General features: G+C 42.9%; 1 protein-coding gene across 2 annotated transcripts in view; it reads left to right on the top strand.

Moving 5' to 3' along the window:
* The window catches only part of epha3 (eph receptor A3), a 126,234-nt gene that overhangs the window by 2,061 nt on the left and 106,673 nt on the right, over positions 1-17,500 (top strand). For both annotated transcript variants that reach the window (XM_080019184.1, XM_080019185.1), the window contains exons 2-3: positions 6,649-6,713; positions 16,234-16,894. In XM_080019184.1, the coding sequence (XP_079875310.1) occupies positions 6,649-6,713; positions 16,234-16,894 (726 nt within the window). The remainder of the gene's footprint in view (positions 1-6,648; positions 6,714-16,233; positions 16,895-17,500) is intronic.

Here is a 17,500-nt window from a genome sequence, read left to right as displayed (position 1 = left end):
TATCTATATCTATATCTATCTATCTATCTATCTATCTATCTATCTATCTATCTATCTATCTATCTATCTATCTATCTATCTATCTATCTGTCTGTCTATCTATATATATATATCTATCTATCTATCTATCTATCTATCTATCTATATATATATACACGTATACGTGTGTGTAAAATATGTGTGTGTGTGTGTGGGGGGGGGGGGGGTAGATACGTGGTTCTTTGGATTGATACTTTGCAATCAAACGCTTTCAGAGCATTTCAGAGAGCAATGACATTTGAGTGACTCTTAAGTACTTATGTATACGGTATATGTATAAAGAAGGTTATACAAAAAAAACGTTCTACGAAATGCGTAATACCTGGGAGGATGGGGACGCAGATCAATGACAAGGGGACTTGGATTCACCCTAAAAACAACTTATTCGGTGGTCTCAGGCACACACATATGACTATCAAATAGTTAAAAGCTCGGCCCTTAATAGAAGACTTGTCACCTATGTGTGTTCGGCAAAACGCGCCGAATATTATACTGTATTATACTACTACTATATTTGAGTGCGAATGGAGGCCGACTGCGCCATATTTTAATGCGCATAGTAGTTATCCTTTTCCTTTTTTTCGTTATCTTCTTCATCTTATTCTTATCATTATTACTATTATCATTATTTTTCATCATTATTAGTTTCTTTTTTTTTTCACGAATGGGCCACTGTTTCCTCTGGCGGTCGAACCAGTTGTAAAAACTCCTTCCTCGCCTCACTTTTAGAGGGCCAAATCCGAAAAAGCAGGACTTCCGAATGATAACGATCTGATATCGATTGTTCACCGATATACGTACAACAATTTGGACCCTCGACCATAGGCAGCAGGACATTTTTTTTTATGAAAAAAAAAAAAAAAGGTTAAGTACGTGAATTTAATAAACTTATACATAAACAACTCAATAATTACACTAATAAATAAAGAAGTAAATAAAGACATAAATGAAATAAATAAACAACTTAATGAAGATATAATTCAATTGATACGTACATGAATCAGTAAATACGTGAAATAAATATATTACCAGTTAAATAAATAAATACATTATTCTCTATTACGGCCCAATTTAATTTAATGGTAAGAAAACCAAGTGTAAGCGGATTGTTTCGGTTCTCTAGAGGAGGTGAATTGTAAAAATAAAGAAATAAATAAATAAAAGAGGCCTTCGAGTCAATTGTGGACTCCAATAATATATTTTCTTATACAGTGTAATAAAATAAGGCCTCTATAGATGCACATTATATTAATTTCTGTGTCAACCTTGGCCAGAGAACAACCCAATGTTAGGCCAAAAAAACCTAATATATTAAAGGTCACATATATAAAACGTATAAAAAAATATATAAATCAATACAAATCGTCAACTGTGAAAATAAATAAACACATTTATAAATAAATCCAGCCCAAAATCGAATTTGCCAGTTTTTCAATTGAAATCTATCTATCTTCTATCCTACCTCGATAAATATTGTGAAGCAAATTCAGATGAGCATCATTCATTCCTTTCGGCGAGTGATTTTGCGACAACACAATTTTTGTGAAAAATCTGGCTTGAGTCGAAGCTTTTGCAGAAAAGCCTCAAGTTGCGTTGAGCTCAAAGTCGAAGCTGCATTTTCATTTTGAGAAATATGTGTGATGCCAAAATGCCCTTGCCCTTGCCTGTGGTGGACTGCTACAAGGCGCCGGGCGGCCTTGGTATTTTTAGCCGACCAGGGGAAGCCGAGGCCCTGGGGAGCCTTGGGCAGCAGCCCCGCTGGTATTGGAATGATCTGTGAGCGATGGTACCTGGAAATGTGACTACATTACATCCTTTTAAAAATAGAGCTCTGCTTGTGGGTGATCGGCTTTATATAGTGTATATACATATACGTATACTGTGTGTATGTGTGTGTGTGTGTGTGTGTGTGTGTGTGTGTATATATATATATATATATATATATATATATATATATATATATATATATATACACGATCATCCACAACATTAAAACCACTGACAGGTGAAGTGGGTAACATTGCTCATCATCTCCTTCCAATGGCACCTGTCAAGGGGTAGCATCAGTTTTTGAGTGGATGTGTTGGTAGCAGGAAAAATAGGCAAGCGTAGGGATCTGAGCGACTTTGAAAAATTTTCGCCAAATTTTGATGGCTAGACGACTGGGTCGGAGTGTCTCCAAAGCAAAATGTCTTGTGAAGTGTTCCCGGTATGCAGTGGTTAGTACCTACCAAAAGTGGTCCAAGGAAGGAAAATCGGTGAACGGGCGACAGGGTTATGGGCGTCATGCAAGGCATTTTGATGTGCATGGGGAGCAAAGAGCTACTGTAGAAGAGCTACTGTAGCACAAAATGATGAAAAAGTTAATGCTGGCTATGATAGAAAGGTGTCAGGACACACAGTGCATCACAGCTTGCTGCGTATTGGGCTGCGTAGACACAGACCAGTCAGAGTGCCCATGCTGACCCCTGTCCACCGCCGAAAGTACCTACATTGGGCATGTGAGTGTCAGAACTGGACCATGGAACAATGGAAGAAGGTGGCCTGGTCTGATGAATCACATTTTCTTTTACATCATGTGGATAACCGGGTGTGTGTGCGTCACACAAGGAACATTTAAGGAACATGACAAAGAGTACAACGTGTTGACTTGGCCTCCAAACTCCCCAGATCTCAATCTGATCAAGTATCTGTAGGATGTGTTGGAACAATAAGCTCAAACCATGGGGGCCCAACCTCACAACTTAGGACTTAAAGGATCTGCTGCTCACGTCTTGCTGCCAGATGTCACAGGACACCTTCAGAGGTCTTGTGGAGTCCATGCCTCGACAGGTCAGAGCTGTTTTGGTGGCACAAGGGGGACCTACACAGTTATGGCAGGTAGTTTTAATGTTGTGGCTGATCGGTGTATGTACAGTACATCCACAGTATAAAAAGCCCATCACCCACCCATACTATATATAATGTTTATAGGTCTCTCCAATTCTTTATATATATATATATATAAGTAAGAATCAGAACCTATAAACATTATATACATATATATATTCTTTAAATACTACATTATATATATATATATATATATATATATATAATAAATATAGTATTTAAAGAATATAATAAATATAGTATTTAAAGAATATATATATGTATATAATGTTTATAGGTTCTGATATATATATATATATATATATATATATATATATATATATATATATATATATATATATATATATATATATATATATGTATATATATATATATACATATATATATATGTATATATATATATATATGTATATATATATGTATATATATATATATATATATATGTATATATATATATATATGTATATATATATATATATATATATATATATATATAGTATTTAAAGAATATAATAAATATAGTATTTAAAGAATATATATATGTATATAATGTTTATAGGTTCTGATTCTTACTTTATTAGTTAATTGACTTAAATATTTTTTTGAAAATTACACTTTGGAACTGGGACAACATATCCATAAAGTTATGTTCTATTCTATTCTATTCTATTTCAAGATGGTGCTTTCTAACTCTCAGAACTCTTCCCCGCTGCATGTTAAATGATGTCATTATCATGAATGGACACCACTTCTGTCTCTAACGCCTCCAACAAAACCAGCAGACCTCAGTAATGTGGAATACAGAATAGCCATTGTATATTTCCACTGTTTTTTTTTTCCTGTTCCCTTCTTATCTTATAGTCAGATTACTCATGTAGGCATCAAGGGAGGGCAAGGACGTGCGCACTCAGTGAGATCAGAGCGGAGCCCTGCCCTTGTTGAAAGACCCAATGGACAAAACACGAACATCAGTTGACATACTAAGCCCCCACCCAACACAGCTGCTGATAATTGTCTGTCTGCCTGCATGTTTGTGACACGTTTGGTGTATAGATTCACCTGTTTCTATAAGTCGAAAGCTTGTACAGTAGGCTTATTCCCGTATAGAAAGTTGACTCACACAAAGCCGTAACACGTTCGTGTTTGTGGGAAATTCTCTGCAGAGACACTTGACGATGGGGCTTGCAAGTATCTTAAGCTGTAGATGAATGTGTGTGTGTGTGTGCATGAGTTTATTTCTGTCCCCGGGTTGTATACACTGTTGCACATCTGCAAATATTTGTTGGTGGAATCATGTACATTTTTGCGTAAGCTGCTGTTTCGATGTGCCACTGTGCATATGTGTGTGTGTGTGTGTGTGTGTGTGTGTGTGTGTGTGTGTGTGTGTGTGTGTGTGTGTGTGTGTGTGTGTGTGTCAGTGTGTGCATGTGTGCAGGCTGGTGCTGATTTCCCCAGCCCTTATGCAGCTGTAGGGCTCCCCCTCTCCATTTTTTTCCTCCTGCGATATGAGAGCTGTCTAATTTTCTCCTCTCAAATTCCCCCGCTCAATTTGAGGAGCAGGCTTGGCTCGTTGAGAAATGTAAATTGGAAGCAATGGGCCTGGTTGCGGAGCCAATATTATCTGACATGAACAGATAGCTTTATTAAGGCCCTAATAGCAATCCCTCGACTGTCGCAGAGGCAGCCGCTTGGCTTGGCTTGGTTACGACTCAGGTGAGTTGCAATTTAGCGGCTTATTGAACCCAGGATTTTGCTAACTCTTTCAGTGTGTGTGTCTGCGTGTGTGTGTGCGCCTCTTGCTGCTTCTCTCTGACGTCATATGGACCATTAAACTCCCCCTGGTGGAAATATGGCTGTAATATCAATCTGTATTCTCACGTTGATTTCCTTGCAAAGCTGGCTCATGCTTCCTTGAAAAAGTGGAATGTTTGGCCAGAAACTTGTTGCCTACGACATCCTCTCTCGGATTTGCTTTGGGGATGCGTTTCCTTCTTGTTTACTGTAGTAAAGCACAGAGTAAAGGGGTAGAACATTTCACCCCCCCCCCCCGTATTTCCATGGTGAGAAGTTACAGCTGCAGGGCCCGTCTGCATTTGAGGAGACATTGGTTTTGGTTTGTGTGTGTGTGTGTGTGTGTGTGTGTGTGGGTGTGTGTGTGTGTGTGTGTTTGTGTGTGTGTGTGTGTGTGCGTGTGTGTGTGTGTGTGTGTGTGAGAGCACGCACGTGTTTATGAACATGGATTGGATTGGTATGCCTGGATTGGGTTTTGTGTGTGTGTGTGTGTGTGTGTGTGTGTGTGTGTGTGTGTGTGTGTACTATAGAGCTGGGTGCTTTGCTATTAGAGGGATATAAAGACCGAATCATTCTACAGCTCCAAGTTCCACAGACAAGGACAAAATATTCCATTCTTACGAATAGGAACGATAATACTATTAAATGATCCTAACACCTGTTAAAGAAGATGTGAGCTCTGCGTTATTGTCCAGAATGAGAGGAAAACCTTTGATGTTATGGAAAGCGTGACACAATTCTTTTTGAATCTTAAAATAGTTGCATTATTTAATTCTTCCATTACGAGATGGACATCCTTGTCTCACCAGCTCGACGAGTTTTCATGATTGTTCTGCTGGGTTTTTCCAAAGTGTGTCCACTCAGGAATTGTTTTGGTAACAGTCCCAGCTAGGGCAGTATGTTGTACGGTTAAAAAGACAATATATATACCATACACATTTGAATGGGCAGTCGTTGTGTCGTGCGTATATCCATTAACATTTAATGTTCATATGTGCCAACCAGTTGGAAACAACACAGAGTGTTACATGTCACAGAAAAAAACATTGTGCCATTGTGCCCTGCTGTTGGTGCCGCCATCTTTAGCATTGATATTTTCCCATTAGAAACTGTTAGAGTGCTCTGTCTCCTCTGTTATTATACTTTCCCAGCAATAAAGTCTGAAGACATGAGAGCTTTATCCGTTATATCCTGCTTCATTCCTTGCCGTTTGGAAATTTGCAATTCTTGCCGGAATACTTGCGCTTCCGCCTCCAACAGAAGTGAGAAAATCTTAGCGTTCAAAGCTCTCGCCATTTCGCCAGATTGGCGAGAGCTCTCGCCTTTAAGTGCATGTGTTTCATCAACATATGGGTTTGAAATCCAATTCCTCAGGGCCTTTTATAAGCGACGGTCCTGCTTGGTCCCAGCATGGTCCATGAAAGACGTCTTCCAAACACACAGCCCCCCAACCACAAATAATAGTTTCTGTACCCAGTTCTGGCATATTGCATATTGAGATGCAAAGTCTTAATTTAACCCTGGTAACAGCGCTTCCTTTTGAGGACTTCAGACGGCTGTACTCCCCTGATTGCCTCGCCAATGGCAACCTCTGCTATTGACTCTCATCACAGACGGGGCACACACAGCAGAACTCAGCTGTTTGGGAAGACCATGAAGATAGGGGTGAACAGTGTTTGTGTGCGTCTCTTTGTACGTGCATGTTTTTCTGTACGAGTTTGCATGTGTGCTGGGGCCTACATATGTGCTTGCACGGCAGCTGGGTAAATACATTGGGATCGGGGTGCTCCATTTGCTGATCTCCGGGGGCCTCCTGTGGGATTATGGATGGGATAATTGGGGCTAACAAGGACTCTCAGACACTCACATATATTTTCTTTTTTTCTGCTCTCTCTCTCTCTTCCTCCCTCGCTCCTCTCCTCCTCACAGTCAACCTGTTGGACTCCAAAGCAAGCCAAGGGGAGTTGGGATGGATGTCCTACCCTTTGCACGGGGTGAGTGTGAACACCGTACAACAACAATGAAATGCCCCGCCCCCCCCAAGAAAATGTTGACGAAAACTGTAAAAAAAAGTTTACATTTTCATCCTTCACTACCCTCCGTCTCTGACTTTCCTCTCTTTCTCTTGTGGAACTCTGGACCGTGGATTCATTTCAAGTTCGGGTCCTTGTCTCTCAGTATATGGGTTACAGGTTAAAGGGGACGGGTTTGGTCACTCTTGACTTATGCTCAACGTGCTTGAAGATGTGTTCTGTGTTTTTCTCAGGGAGTGGGTGTGTGTGTGTGTGTGTGTGCGTGCGTGCGTGCGTGCGTGCGTGCGTGCGTGTGTGTGTGCGTGCGTGTCATCAAAGACAGGTCATGGTATTAAGAGGGTGTTAACCCCAGAATAAGGTCTACAGGGGAACTTCGATAAAGCCCGGAGAGACAGGGCTCTCTGGGTCGGCCAGTACAGCGTTTTTTTATTGCTACTAAAACACTGACCCAGTGTTTAGTAATCATCAGTGTTTTGATGATTCAAAACCACTTAAAGGATGGCATTTTTCAACCCAGGCCTGATCAAAATATTGGTTACCATCATTTATTGGTTAATTGTATTAAGAAAAAAATCAATCATGTTTCCTTGCCAGCAAGGTCACAAGGAATATATGTGTCAATATACTGTATATGGCAATTTTGCTTTTAGATAAAAATAAAGCCCGATATCATTGACATGTCAGATGACATTAGGCCTTGGCAGCCACAGAATTCCATGACCAGTGTGTGTTTTCCCAGCGTGATCTTTCACAGTGCCTCCAAAAACTGTCTTAAGTTATCGTAGGTGAGCTCTGTGACCATAAAAAAAAATGATGCCAAGCACACACCTAATAAATGTTTGTACTTGCTACTAAAACACTGAACCAGTATTGATGATTCAAAACCACTTAAAGGATGGCACTTTTCAACCCAGGCCTGATCAAAATATTGGTTCCCATCATTTTTCGGTTAATTGTATTAACTGTTCATGATCATATGAGTTTTCCATTTCCAAAAAGGAGATTTTAAAGTTTTTAAGGTTTATTGCTTTTCCTCAAAAAATTGCACAATGTGTTTAAGCACAGTGTGAACCTCAGTGCAGCAAATTTTTCAGTAGTAGAACATTCAGCAAGGATGTGCTATGGATCACTCTAAATTAATGGAACCAACATTTTAAAAAGGTCTGTGTTGAAAAAAACAAATAACATATCCTGTTAAGGAAATGCACAGCCATGAATCCAAAAATTATCGCTTTTTAGTTGCAGAAGAATAACAAGAATTCAGTTATAGTCCTGCAAACCAGTTTTTATTCACCGACATTTAGCAATGTCACATGGTAGTTCAGTCTGGGAAAAGCTCCCCAGCCCCTGACAAAACCCCAGGCCCAGCCCAGCTCATCTATCAGTCGCTCGCAGTTACCGGAGCACCTCAGAGGGGTTTCTCTCAAAGTGTTTATTTGCCTAACTTGTTACTACCGGGTCCCAGGGGCAGGTCTGGCTAGACGAACACCTACATGTTCACGAACACACACACACACACACACACACACACACACACACACACACACACACACACACACACACACACACACACACACACAAGCACCGATCTCTTTTTTTTCCCCTCCAGACTTTATTAAGTGTTAGAATTACTCCTTGGCAGCAGCTTAAGGTAATCCACTCATTTGTTCCATGGAGCTGCCAAACCTGGTTTCCTCTGCCCGTATACACCGCTGGCGTGGCCGCGATGCGAAGATTTACTTTACGAGGGGATTGAACTGAGGTGGGGGCTAAGAAAAATGAAAATGACCTCAAGGAAAAACAGTCGGCTGCTTAACGCGCATTCAGTCTCAGGGACAATCGCTAGTGGAGCGTTTTGGAAAAGGTTTTTTTGGCTGCCACGATGGGAAGAAAATTCAATAATGCTGTGTATTTGTGGGTAGATATATGCATTTGTGCTTATGTGTGTGTGTGTGTGTGTGTGTGTGTGTGTGTGTGCGTGCGTGCGTGCGTGTGTGTGTGCGTACGGTAAACTGAGAACCGAGGCTCAATGTATCAGCTTTCAAACAACTTCACAGAGGAACACTCTTGTCACGCAGAGCGAGTAAAATGCTGGAGGAATGCGAGAGACAATGTCCAATGTCCTCAAATGACAATGCCTTGTGAAGAGAGAGAAAGAGAGAGAGAGAGAGAGAGAGAGAGAGAGATAGAAAGAGAGTGAGAAAGATCGCTGATGATCAAGTCCTCAAGGTGAATCATTTGTAATTACTCACGTCATCTGCTGACTGCACTCCGATAAGCACAGGGCGGCGCTTGCAAAATGATTTCTCACAATGTGGCTGTGACACTGAAGACACACACACACACACACATGCGCACACACACACACGCGTGCACACACACACACACACACACACACACACACACACACACACACACACACACCCACGCACACATGCGCGCACACACACACACACACACACACAAACATAGCTGACGGCTACAGAATGAACGTATGGGATGCTGAGCTCTTCGCTCGGTTAAACCAAAGTACTTTGTTTCTCTACAGACCAAACAGCCTCTTGAGTGTGCATTTGGGTGAGTGTTTGTGAGTGCGCGTGTGTGTGTGTGTATTCAATCTAGATTTGTCTTTATCGACCCATCCAACTATTGGTAGGGCTGGCTATAATGAACAACAAGATGCAAGATGTGATGTTTCATTTCACGACTCACAGCTGTTTAAAGATAATATCGCTGGCCCAACTAAATTCTGAGGAGTGCGTGTTGGACTTCCTCGAGCTTTACACTAAATGATCCATTACGGAAGATTCCACTTTCCCATCATGCAATAATGGTACATTGTTGCTCTGCTGAGAAAAAATTCAATCATGTTTCCCTGCCAGCCTCTGAAAGTCACGAGGAATATATGTGTCAATGTATATGGCAATTCTGCTTTTAGATAAAAATAAAGGCTGATATAATTGTCATGTCAGATGACATTAGGCCTTGGCAGCCACAGAATTCCATGACCAGTGTGTGTTTTCCCAGCGTGATCTTTCACAGTGCCTCCAAAAACTGTCTTAAGTTATCGTAGGTGAGCTCTGTGACCATAAAAAAAAATGATGCCAAGCACACACTTAATAAATGTTTGTACTCCAGTGACTCCTTATACAGAGTACTGTTGTGGAAATTCCAGCCACTCAGGTGGTGGTCGATGCGTGGGATGAGATAGTTATGGTTAAACAGAAAATACAAAAACTTTAACTTACTAAGTTTATTGTATAGAATATCGCAATCAGGGAGAAGCACTTTATATGTCACAGAGTAACAGCAAAAAGCATCTCCCCCTAACCAGCCGGCTCGGGGGCTTATTTCACGAAGGTCACATGGACCATTACTGTGAGGGTGTCACAAAGGCAGTTGCAATTGTTGCAGCAGTTTCAACATCTCGGCTTAACGGACGTAATTGTGACCTACTCGACAACAGGCTAGCAGTACATAATGTTCCTGTTTGTCAGTAAAACAGATATGGGGTTATGAGCGGACATGGGATTAGTTCAGTATTTTTCCACTGCAGTACGTTAAATACGCGGTGACGAAGAATGGATGTTACTACCTGCGCCTGAGTGGACATCATTGTAATCTGTCCGGAGTTCTAAGAAACTGTACTGTGTATGAGAAGACGTAAACTTTAAGACATACCCAGACTGACAGACGGCAATGCGGATTCCTGCTGTGATGTGTTTGATTCCAAACACAACTTCTCCACTCTCTCACACAGTGCTCACCCACATCCTCCAGTTCCAAGGCCTGAAACTGGAGGGTCTCCATTACTTTAAATGGCCCAACCACTCAAAGGGTTTGGTCATGGTCCTCTCTCTCTCTTTCTCTCTCTCTGTTTACCCATATGCAAGTTTGACATTCAAAAGCCCACCCCCCCCCAAAACAAAAGCTCACCAGCTGCAATAGAAGAGAGGGCAATACAGTGCATATGGCGGGGAACAGAGAGAAGGAAAGAGCTGAGAAAAATGCATCCATAAACAAGGATTAGCATGGCTAGGCTAGAGAGGCGACAGGGGTTAAGGGGGTTAGAGGGGGGCGTAGGTATGAAAGCGCATGATATGCTTTCCTCCTCGAAAGGGCCAGCCAATGAAAAGCCCCCTGACTCAAGCGCTGCAGTTGTCGAACCCGCCACCCCACTGGACATTTAAGATAGCTGTACACTTGTTGTGAAACGCTCTGGTTACGCCCTCCCTCGTTCAGCTCCCCACAAGGGTTTAAGGAGAAGAGGGGACAGTGACACACACACACACACACACACACACACACACACACACACACACACACACACACACACACACACACACACACACACACACACACACACACACACACATATAGTATAGACGCAGCCCTCCCTCTCCCGTGATTTGTGTCTTAATACACAGGAACATGATGCCTCCATGAGAAACAAATCTGATCAGTGACAGCTCAAGTGTCCTTGGCTCGTTGACCTGCCGCCTTTAGTAACGCCCCTAACACACTCAGGGAGGGATTTTCATTCAGTTTAATCCCCTGGTATGGCAAACATGACCCGTGGTATAGTAAAATTTGTGGTAAGATACAGTTTCCCAATTTTAATTTCGAGTCCTTTTCTCTCTATTATTCAGCAACTACGGCCCTCAAAAAAATACTTTTATTACAAAACCTACAGTAGGAATCCCTAAAATGGAGAACCTCCAAAGCTGCTATGGCTCTTGAAAAAGCAAAACTACATTGTTAAGGTTGAGTACCTCCTTGACACGCTATTGGGCTCTTCCAAGAACCCATGGGGTACTATAAAAAATTTTTATGTTCCTCAAAGGTTTTAGAAGTGCCTAGAAGAATGTCTACAATTCATCAATACAAGAAATGGTACCCCAGATAACCAAATCCTTGAATACGGTTTTCCTAAGAATCTTTAGTTTACTTAACCTGGACATTTCACTTCCATGTCATACTCATTTAACACATATCTCTGAACTTAACAATGACCTAAATGAGAAAGATTAAATTAAATTTGATTTTTTCTCAGGAAATGACAGCAGTACTCTTAAAAGAGGACAAAACTTTCTTTCGTTGTGGACTTGTAGGCTTTGCATCCAATCCCATACCCAATCTCGGTGCACAGTGCACTTGTTGTTGACCCCCGTCGACCTGGAGCAACCGTTTGAAGTTGGCCTCTTTGTGGTTTGGGTACGCTGCTTCGTGCTTCAGAGAAATGCCCCTGAGTGGTTTGTTTTGGGGTAGTGGTGGGTGGGGGGTGTCACATTACCCTTGCTGCGCTTCTACTGTCCTCCACCTAGCACAGATCAGAGAGCTGGACATGTCTACACCCCACCACCAATACACCCACCTCAACCCTCAACACCCCCTCGCCACCCTCCCCTTCAGCAGCCAGTGGCAATTTAACACAAAAAATTGAAAAAAACCCTCCCCCAGCTGTGAGCTTGGAAGTCCAGGGCCTCGGGGGTCATAGGGTCGCGGGAGCAAACGTCTCAAGGTCAGGTGTAAGGGTCTGAATTCTGTTATACATCAATTAGACGGAACTTAACTTGACTTCCATGTTAAGACCGAGGACCTTGGCTACTACAGATTTGGCCGTCTTCCCTTCCCCTGCTCTTTATCTCTGCTGTTTGGTCATTCCTTTCAACACACAGACACACACTTACCGAAACTCATTTTCGAATAAATGGATTTGTCCGGAAGCAAATCTCAAAAGTCTCAACAAGAACATTGTGTATGAAAATGGACAATTGGGCTGCAACAACAATTACTTATGCTTTAGTGTGTGTGTGGGTAAATTATGTGTTTTTTCAGGCGTGTGTTTGTGTGTTTGTGTGTGTGTGTGTGTGTCTGTGTGAAGGGTTTGATAACACCATAGGGCACTTCTTGTGTAAGGTGAGCTGCAGCTGGATCATAATGTTATTACAACTATCTCATTAAGTCTCTGTCTGGCTGTTCATTCTCTCTCAGTAAAACACTAAATGCTGCCAGAACTAACCTGCAATGCCTGTGTGTGTGTGTGTGTGTGTATGCATGGGTGTGTTTAATTTGAATGAAATCAACTAAGTATAACATAGCTGAAGACAATTTGTCACACAACGCTGGTCAACTATGTACATTTTTTTAAAGATCAAGAGGTGGAATACAAGGACTGCTAAGAAGAATAAGTGGGTCTGGATTGGAGAGAGACGTAGAGTTACGAGAGAAAAGTCATATTACCCAACGGCCCCCCCATCCCCGCTTGCAAAAAATAACAGAAAAATTGAGAAAGCGATTTCAGGCCTTAGGAGTCCACCATAATGATGTCATTCATGGCAGGGGAGGATAGAAGCATGAAATAGATGCTACTCTCTGGTGGTTTGGAATCCTCGCATCAGAGGAGACGGCCTCATTTGCTTGGCAGGCGTTGCTACGTCCGAGTCATTCTCTCTGGAATGGGATAGGCAAACTGCAAAAGCACAGTTACTCACACATATGCAACACGCACATGTACAGTACACACGCATACACCTGGATTTCATTTTGGACCTTGCATATGTTTGTGCTGAGTTGTCCTGGCAGCCTGCTTTAGTATTACTCCCGACGAGAGTTTGAAAAAGAGAGAGCCATCGCCTGCATTGGACTCTGCCTCCCATCACTGAAAGCACATGATGGAATGAAAAACAGATAAATACATATATTAGCGAAGGTAAATGGACTGCATCTTATATAGTGCATTTCCAATCTTTCAACCAGTCAAAGCGCTTCACAATACCTGCCTTAGAGTCACCCATCCATACGTCGATGGCGTGGAAACCATGCAAGGCACACACCTGCTCAACGCGAGCAGTTAGGGGTTCAGTGCCTTGCTCAAGGACACTTCCTTCGGCTCTCTACCCACTCTACCTCCTGCGCTACGCCGCCCTGTGGGTGATGGCCATTGTGGTAGTTCCGCCTGCCACACACCACCCAAGTGGCGTGTGGCAGCACAGAAACACAGGCGACGATAGGTTGTAGACATCAGTTTATTGTGTCATGACAGGGCTCCTCCTGAGTGTGTGTGAGATGGGGCTTTTAACCCGTTTCTTTCAGTTGATTACTTCGGTACCGAAGCTGCACTTACTCTGAATCACACTAGTATAACTGTGGTAAGACAGCTTCAATCCACACAACATGCACTCTATTTTGTTCTCAACTTGGGTAAAATAACATCACCCTTTGTTCAGTCTCACCACCATCATTCTCTCATTTGCAAGCACTTTCTTCTACATTAAGTTACAGGTAGTTTCTGTCTCTCGGCTCCGCCCACCTAGCTGTCCACTGCCGTTATATCGGTTGTTGAAAAAAATAAATAAATAAATAAATTATATATATATATATATATATAATTATATATATATATATATTATATATATATATATATATATATATATATATATATATATATATATATATATATATATATATATATATATATATATATATCCTAACAAATCCTCCCCGGTAGGAATAGGTTAACATGACTTGACTCCCTTGACTCCCTTTACTCCCTTGACTCCCTTGACTCCCTTGACTTGGATGATTGTTGGAAGAGGGTTCTTCCTGTTCTCTGTATTGTTCTTTGGGATATCAATGTCATTTGTTCTTATTTGAGTCACTAGACGGTTGCCGATGATATGAATTGGGGAAAAACGCCCACAGCCCCTCCACATTCATTGGATGTGTGAAGGTGTACAAATAAATTCTGGGTCCAAAACCTTGGTTCCTTGACAAAGCGGGAAATTGTTCTTCTCTACGGCATCGCTGCCAACAACAATCTTTGGTTGAATGGAGGGCATATCAACAGACAACCCGGGCCACCGAAACCCCTGTCCTACTTCCAACGATTCACCCTCTCGGGCTCGGCTTTCTATATTTAGTCTCTGCTCTGTCTACTGTTTTGTTGAGGCCACGTAGAAGTCTTTGACCGCGCTTGTGATGAATGAAGTGGTTTCCAAGGAAAGTGCGATGGAAGAGACTAAACATCGCCAGCATTCTCTATTTCTCTCCCTCTCTCTCTCTCTCTCTCTCTCTCTCTCTCTCGATACTTTTATCTTTTCTTGTTCTTTCATTTCCATCTTTCACATTCCCCCAACTCCCTTTCTCCACCTTACACTTGAACACAGTTGATGAACATACGCGATAGTTAAAAGTAATATAATTTAAATGCAAATGTATCAAATAACAAATACGCACAGAATAACATTATATATATATATATATATATATATATTTACTCTCTCTCTCTCTGTGTTTCATTAACCCTGATGAATAGCAAAGCGGTCACCCTTCCATCTGTTGGCAACTCCCTCGCCTAGAATAATCAGACGCTTACCAATATGCCTCACATGCACGCACGCTTGCACGCACGCACACACACACACACACAGACACACACACACACACACACACAACCAGCTGACAATCCTGACTCTCAAGCTGTCATTTGTGTCCGTCTGACAGCTACCGGAGATTGACACCTTGCATCACTCTAATGCCCCACACCTGTATGCACGTGTGTGTGTGTGGATGGGGTGATAATTCCGCTTCACACCTCTCTTCCGCTCTCTCTATCCCTCTCACTCACTCGCTCACTCGTTCACTCACTGACAACCATCCAAAATTTGTGAAATATCCATCTCACAAACGAGCGCATTGTTTCCATCAGTGGTGAGATTTCACGCCAAAGCCCCCCCCCCCACCCCGAGAGTGTATGACCGCAATGAGTGTGTGATGCTATCAATGGAATGACCCGTCTCTCTCTCTCTTCTCTCTTCTCCCTTTATCGCTTTCCCCCAGTGGAGGGAAAATGTAAGATAGACACAAAAATAAAATCGGTTGCCTGCCCCCCCTGGTTACACATTTAACCAACGTCTGTTATTCCAGTGCACCCTCCTTTTTCATTTCTCTTGTCTTTGGTTTTGGATTGACCACGTTTACCTAAAGGCGTTTTTGTGGAAATGTATTTCTGCAGAAAGAAAGTCTACGATGTTGTCTCTGGAATGTATTCACTTGTGGAAGTGAAAAAATGCTCGTCCGAGGGTGGAAAAACACGCACGCTGTGCGGTCTTTGTTAATGTCGCCCATTACACGCCCACAAACAAATTTGGAGGGCCGAGGTGATAATCACACGTTGTAGGTTTTGCCTGTGATATATTTTCACATTTCCTCTAAACAGGCGAGTTTTAGATAAGACAGCAAGTTTGCTTTTGATACTTTTTTTTTTTTTTTTTTTTCCAAAAAAGCAGCAGTCGTGTTTTTTTCCTCCCACCATGAGTGTTTGCTCGATGTTTAGTATGCAGAGAGAGCAATCCCTAGCTAAATAATTCAGTCGCAATGACTACAACTCGACGCGATAACTCCCTTCCTTCTAATTTCCACCTTCGTCTTCCTCTCTCCCCTATCCCTTTGCTGTGCCCACCACCCTCCATCTTCGCAGTGGGAGGAGATCAGCGGCGTAGACGAGCACTACACGCCAATCCGGACCTTCCAGGTCTGCAACGTCATGGAGTACAGCCAGAACAACTGGCTGCGTACCAACTGGATCCCCCGGCGGTCAGCGCGGAAGATCTACGTGGAGTTGAAGTTCACCCTGCGCGACTGCAACTCCATCCCGCTGGTGCTGGGCACCTGCAAGGAGACCTTCAACCTCCTGTACCTGGAGACGGACGAGGAGCAGGACGCGCGCTTTCGCGAGCACCAGTTCTCCAAGATCGACACCATTGCTGCCGACGAGAGCTTCACACAGATGGACCTGGGTGACCGCATCCTCAAGCTCAACACGGAGGTGCGCGAGGTAGGGCCCATGTCCAGGAAAGGCTTCTACCTGGCGTTCCAGGACGTGGGCGCCTGCGTGGCACTGGTGTCGGTGCGCGTGTACTTCAAGAAGTGCCCGTTCACCGTCCGGAACCTGGCCTCCTTCCCGGACACGGTGCCTGTGGACTCGCAGTCCCTGGTGGAGGTGAAGGGCTCATGCGTCAATCACTCCAAGGAGGAGGAGCCGCCCCGCATGTACTGCAGCACGGAGGGCGAGTGGCTGGTGCCCATCGGGAAATGTCTGTGCGACCCGGGCTACGAGGAGCGAGGGAGTACCTGCCAAAGTAAGAACATGAACGGCATCTTTTCTTCTTTCAATACCATCTGTTTGTCTTTTGTGTTCACACCCTCTCATTTTCGGGATGTGCGTGTGGTAGGTGGTGATTGTGAAATACCTAATGAGGGAACTCTCACACCTCATATCTGTCAGCCCAGTATCCATTACGCCCAATGGCAAATCCGTCCGTGTGCTTCCTGTATGTGTGTGCAAAAGAGAGCGAGTATTTGCAAAATGGCCTACCCTGAGACAATGCATATTCACTTACAAAGGGGGCGAGAGTCCTGCGCCAGGTCTGCATCGTATCATGAGCCATGGAAAAAGATCACAGCCGCTGAACTGAGAATGGGCTGGCGGTAGATGCAAGTTGACTTTTTTTCCTAGCATGGAATGCGGGGTGTTTGGCAGAGATATGCGTGTGCTTGTGTTTGAAAGTACCTGTGAAAAAACATGCGTGATCTCCAACCTGCTTTGTCCATCTAGCAGCCTTCCGAGTTTATTATCTGTCTGTGCCTTCGTACGTCAACCAGACTTGTCTACCATCTGAATTATTTAACTGTCTACGTGTGTGTCCGACTTCCCAGTCTCTCAGTTGGGAGCTCCGTGTTTGTTA

Source organism: Zeus faber (assembly GCF_960531495.2).
Source record: "Zeus faber genome assembly, chromosome: 18".
NCBI classification, from domain to species: Eukaryota; Metazoa; Chordata; class Actinopteri; order Zeiformes; family Zeidae; genus Zeus; species Zeus faber.
Note: the sequence above shows the minus strand (reverse complement) of the source record. Positions and strands in the feature narration are given on the sequence as shown.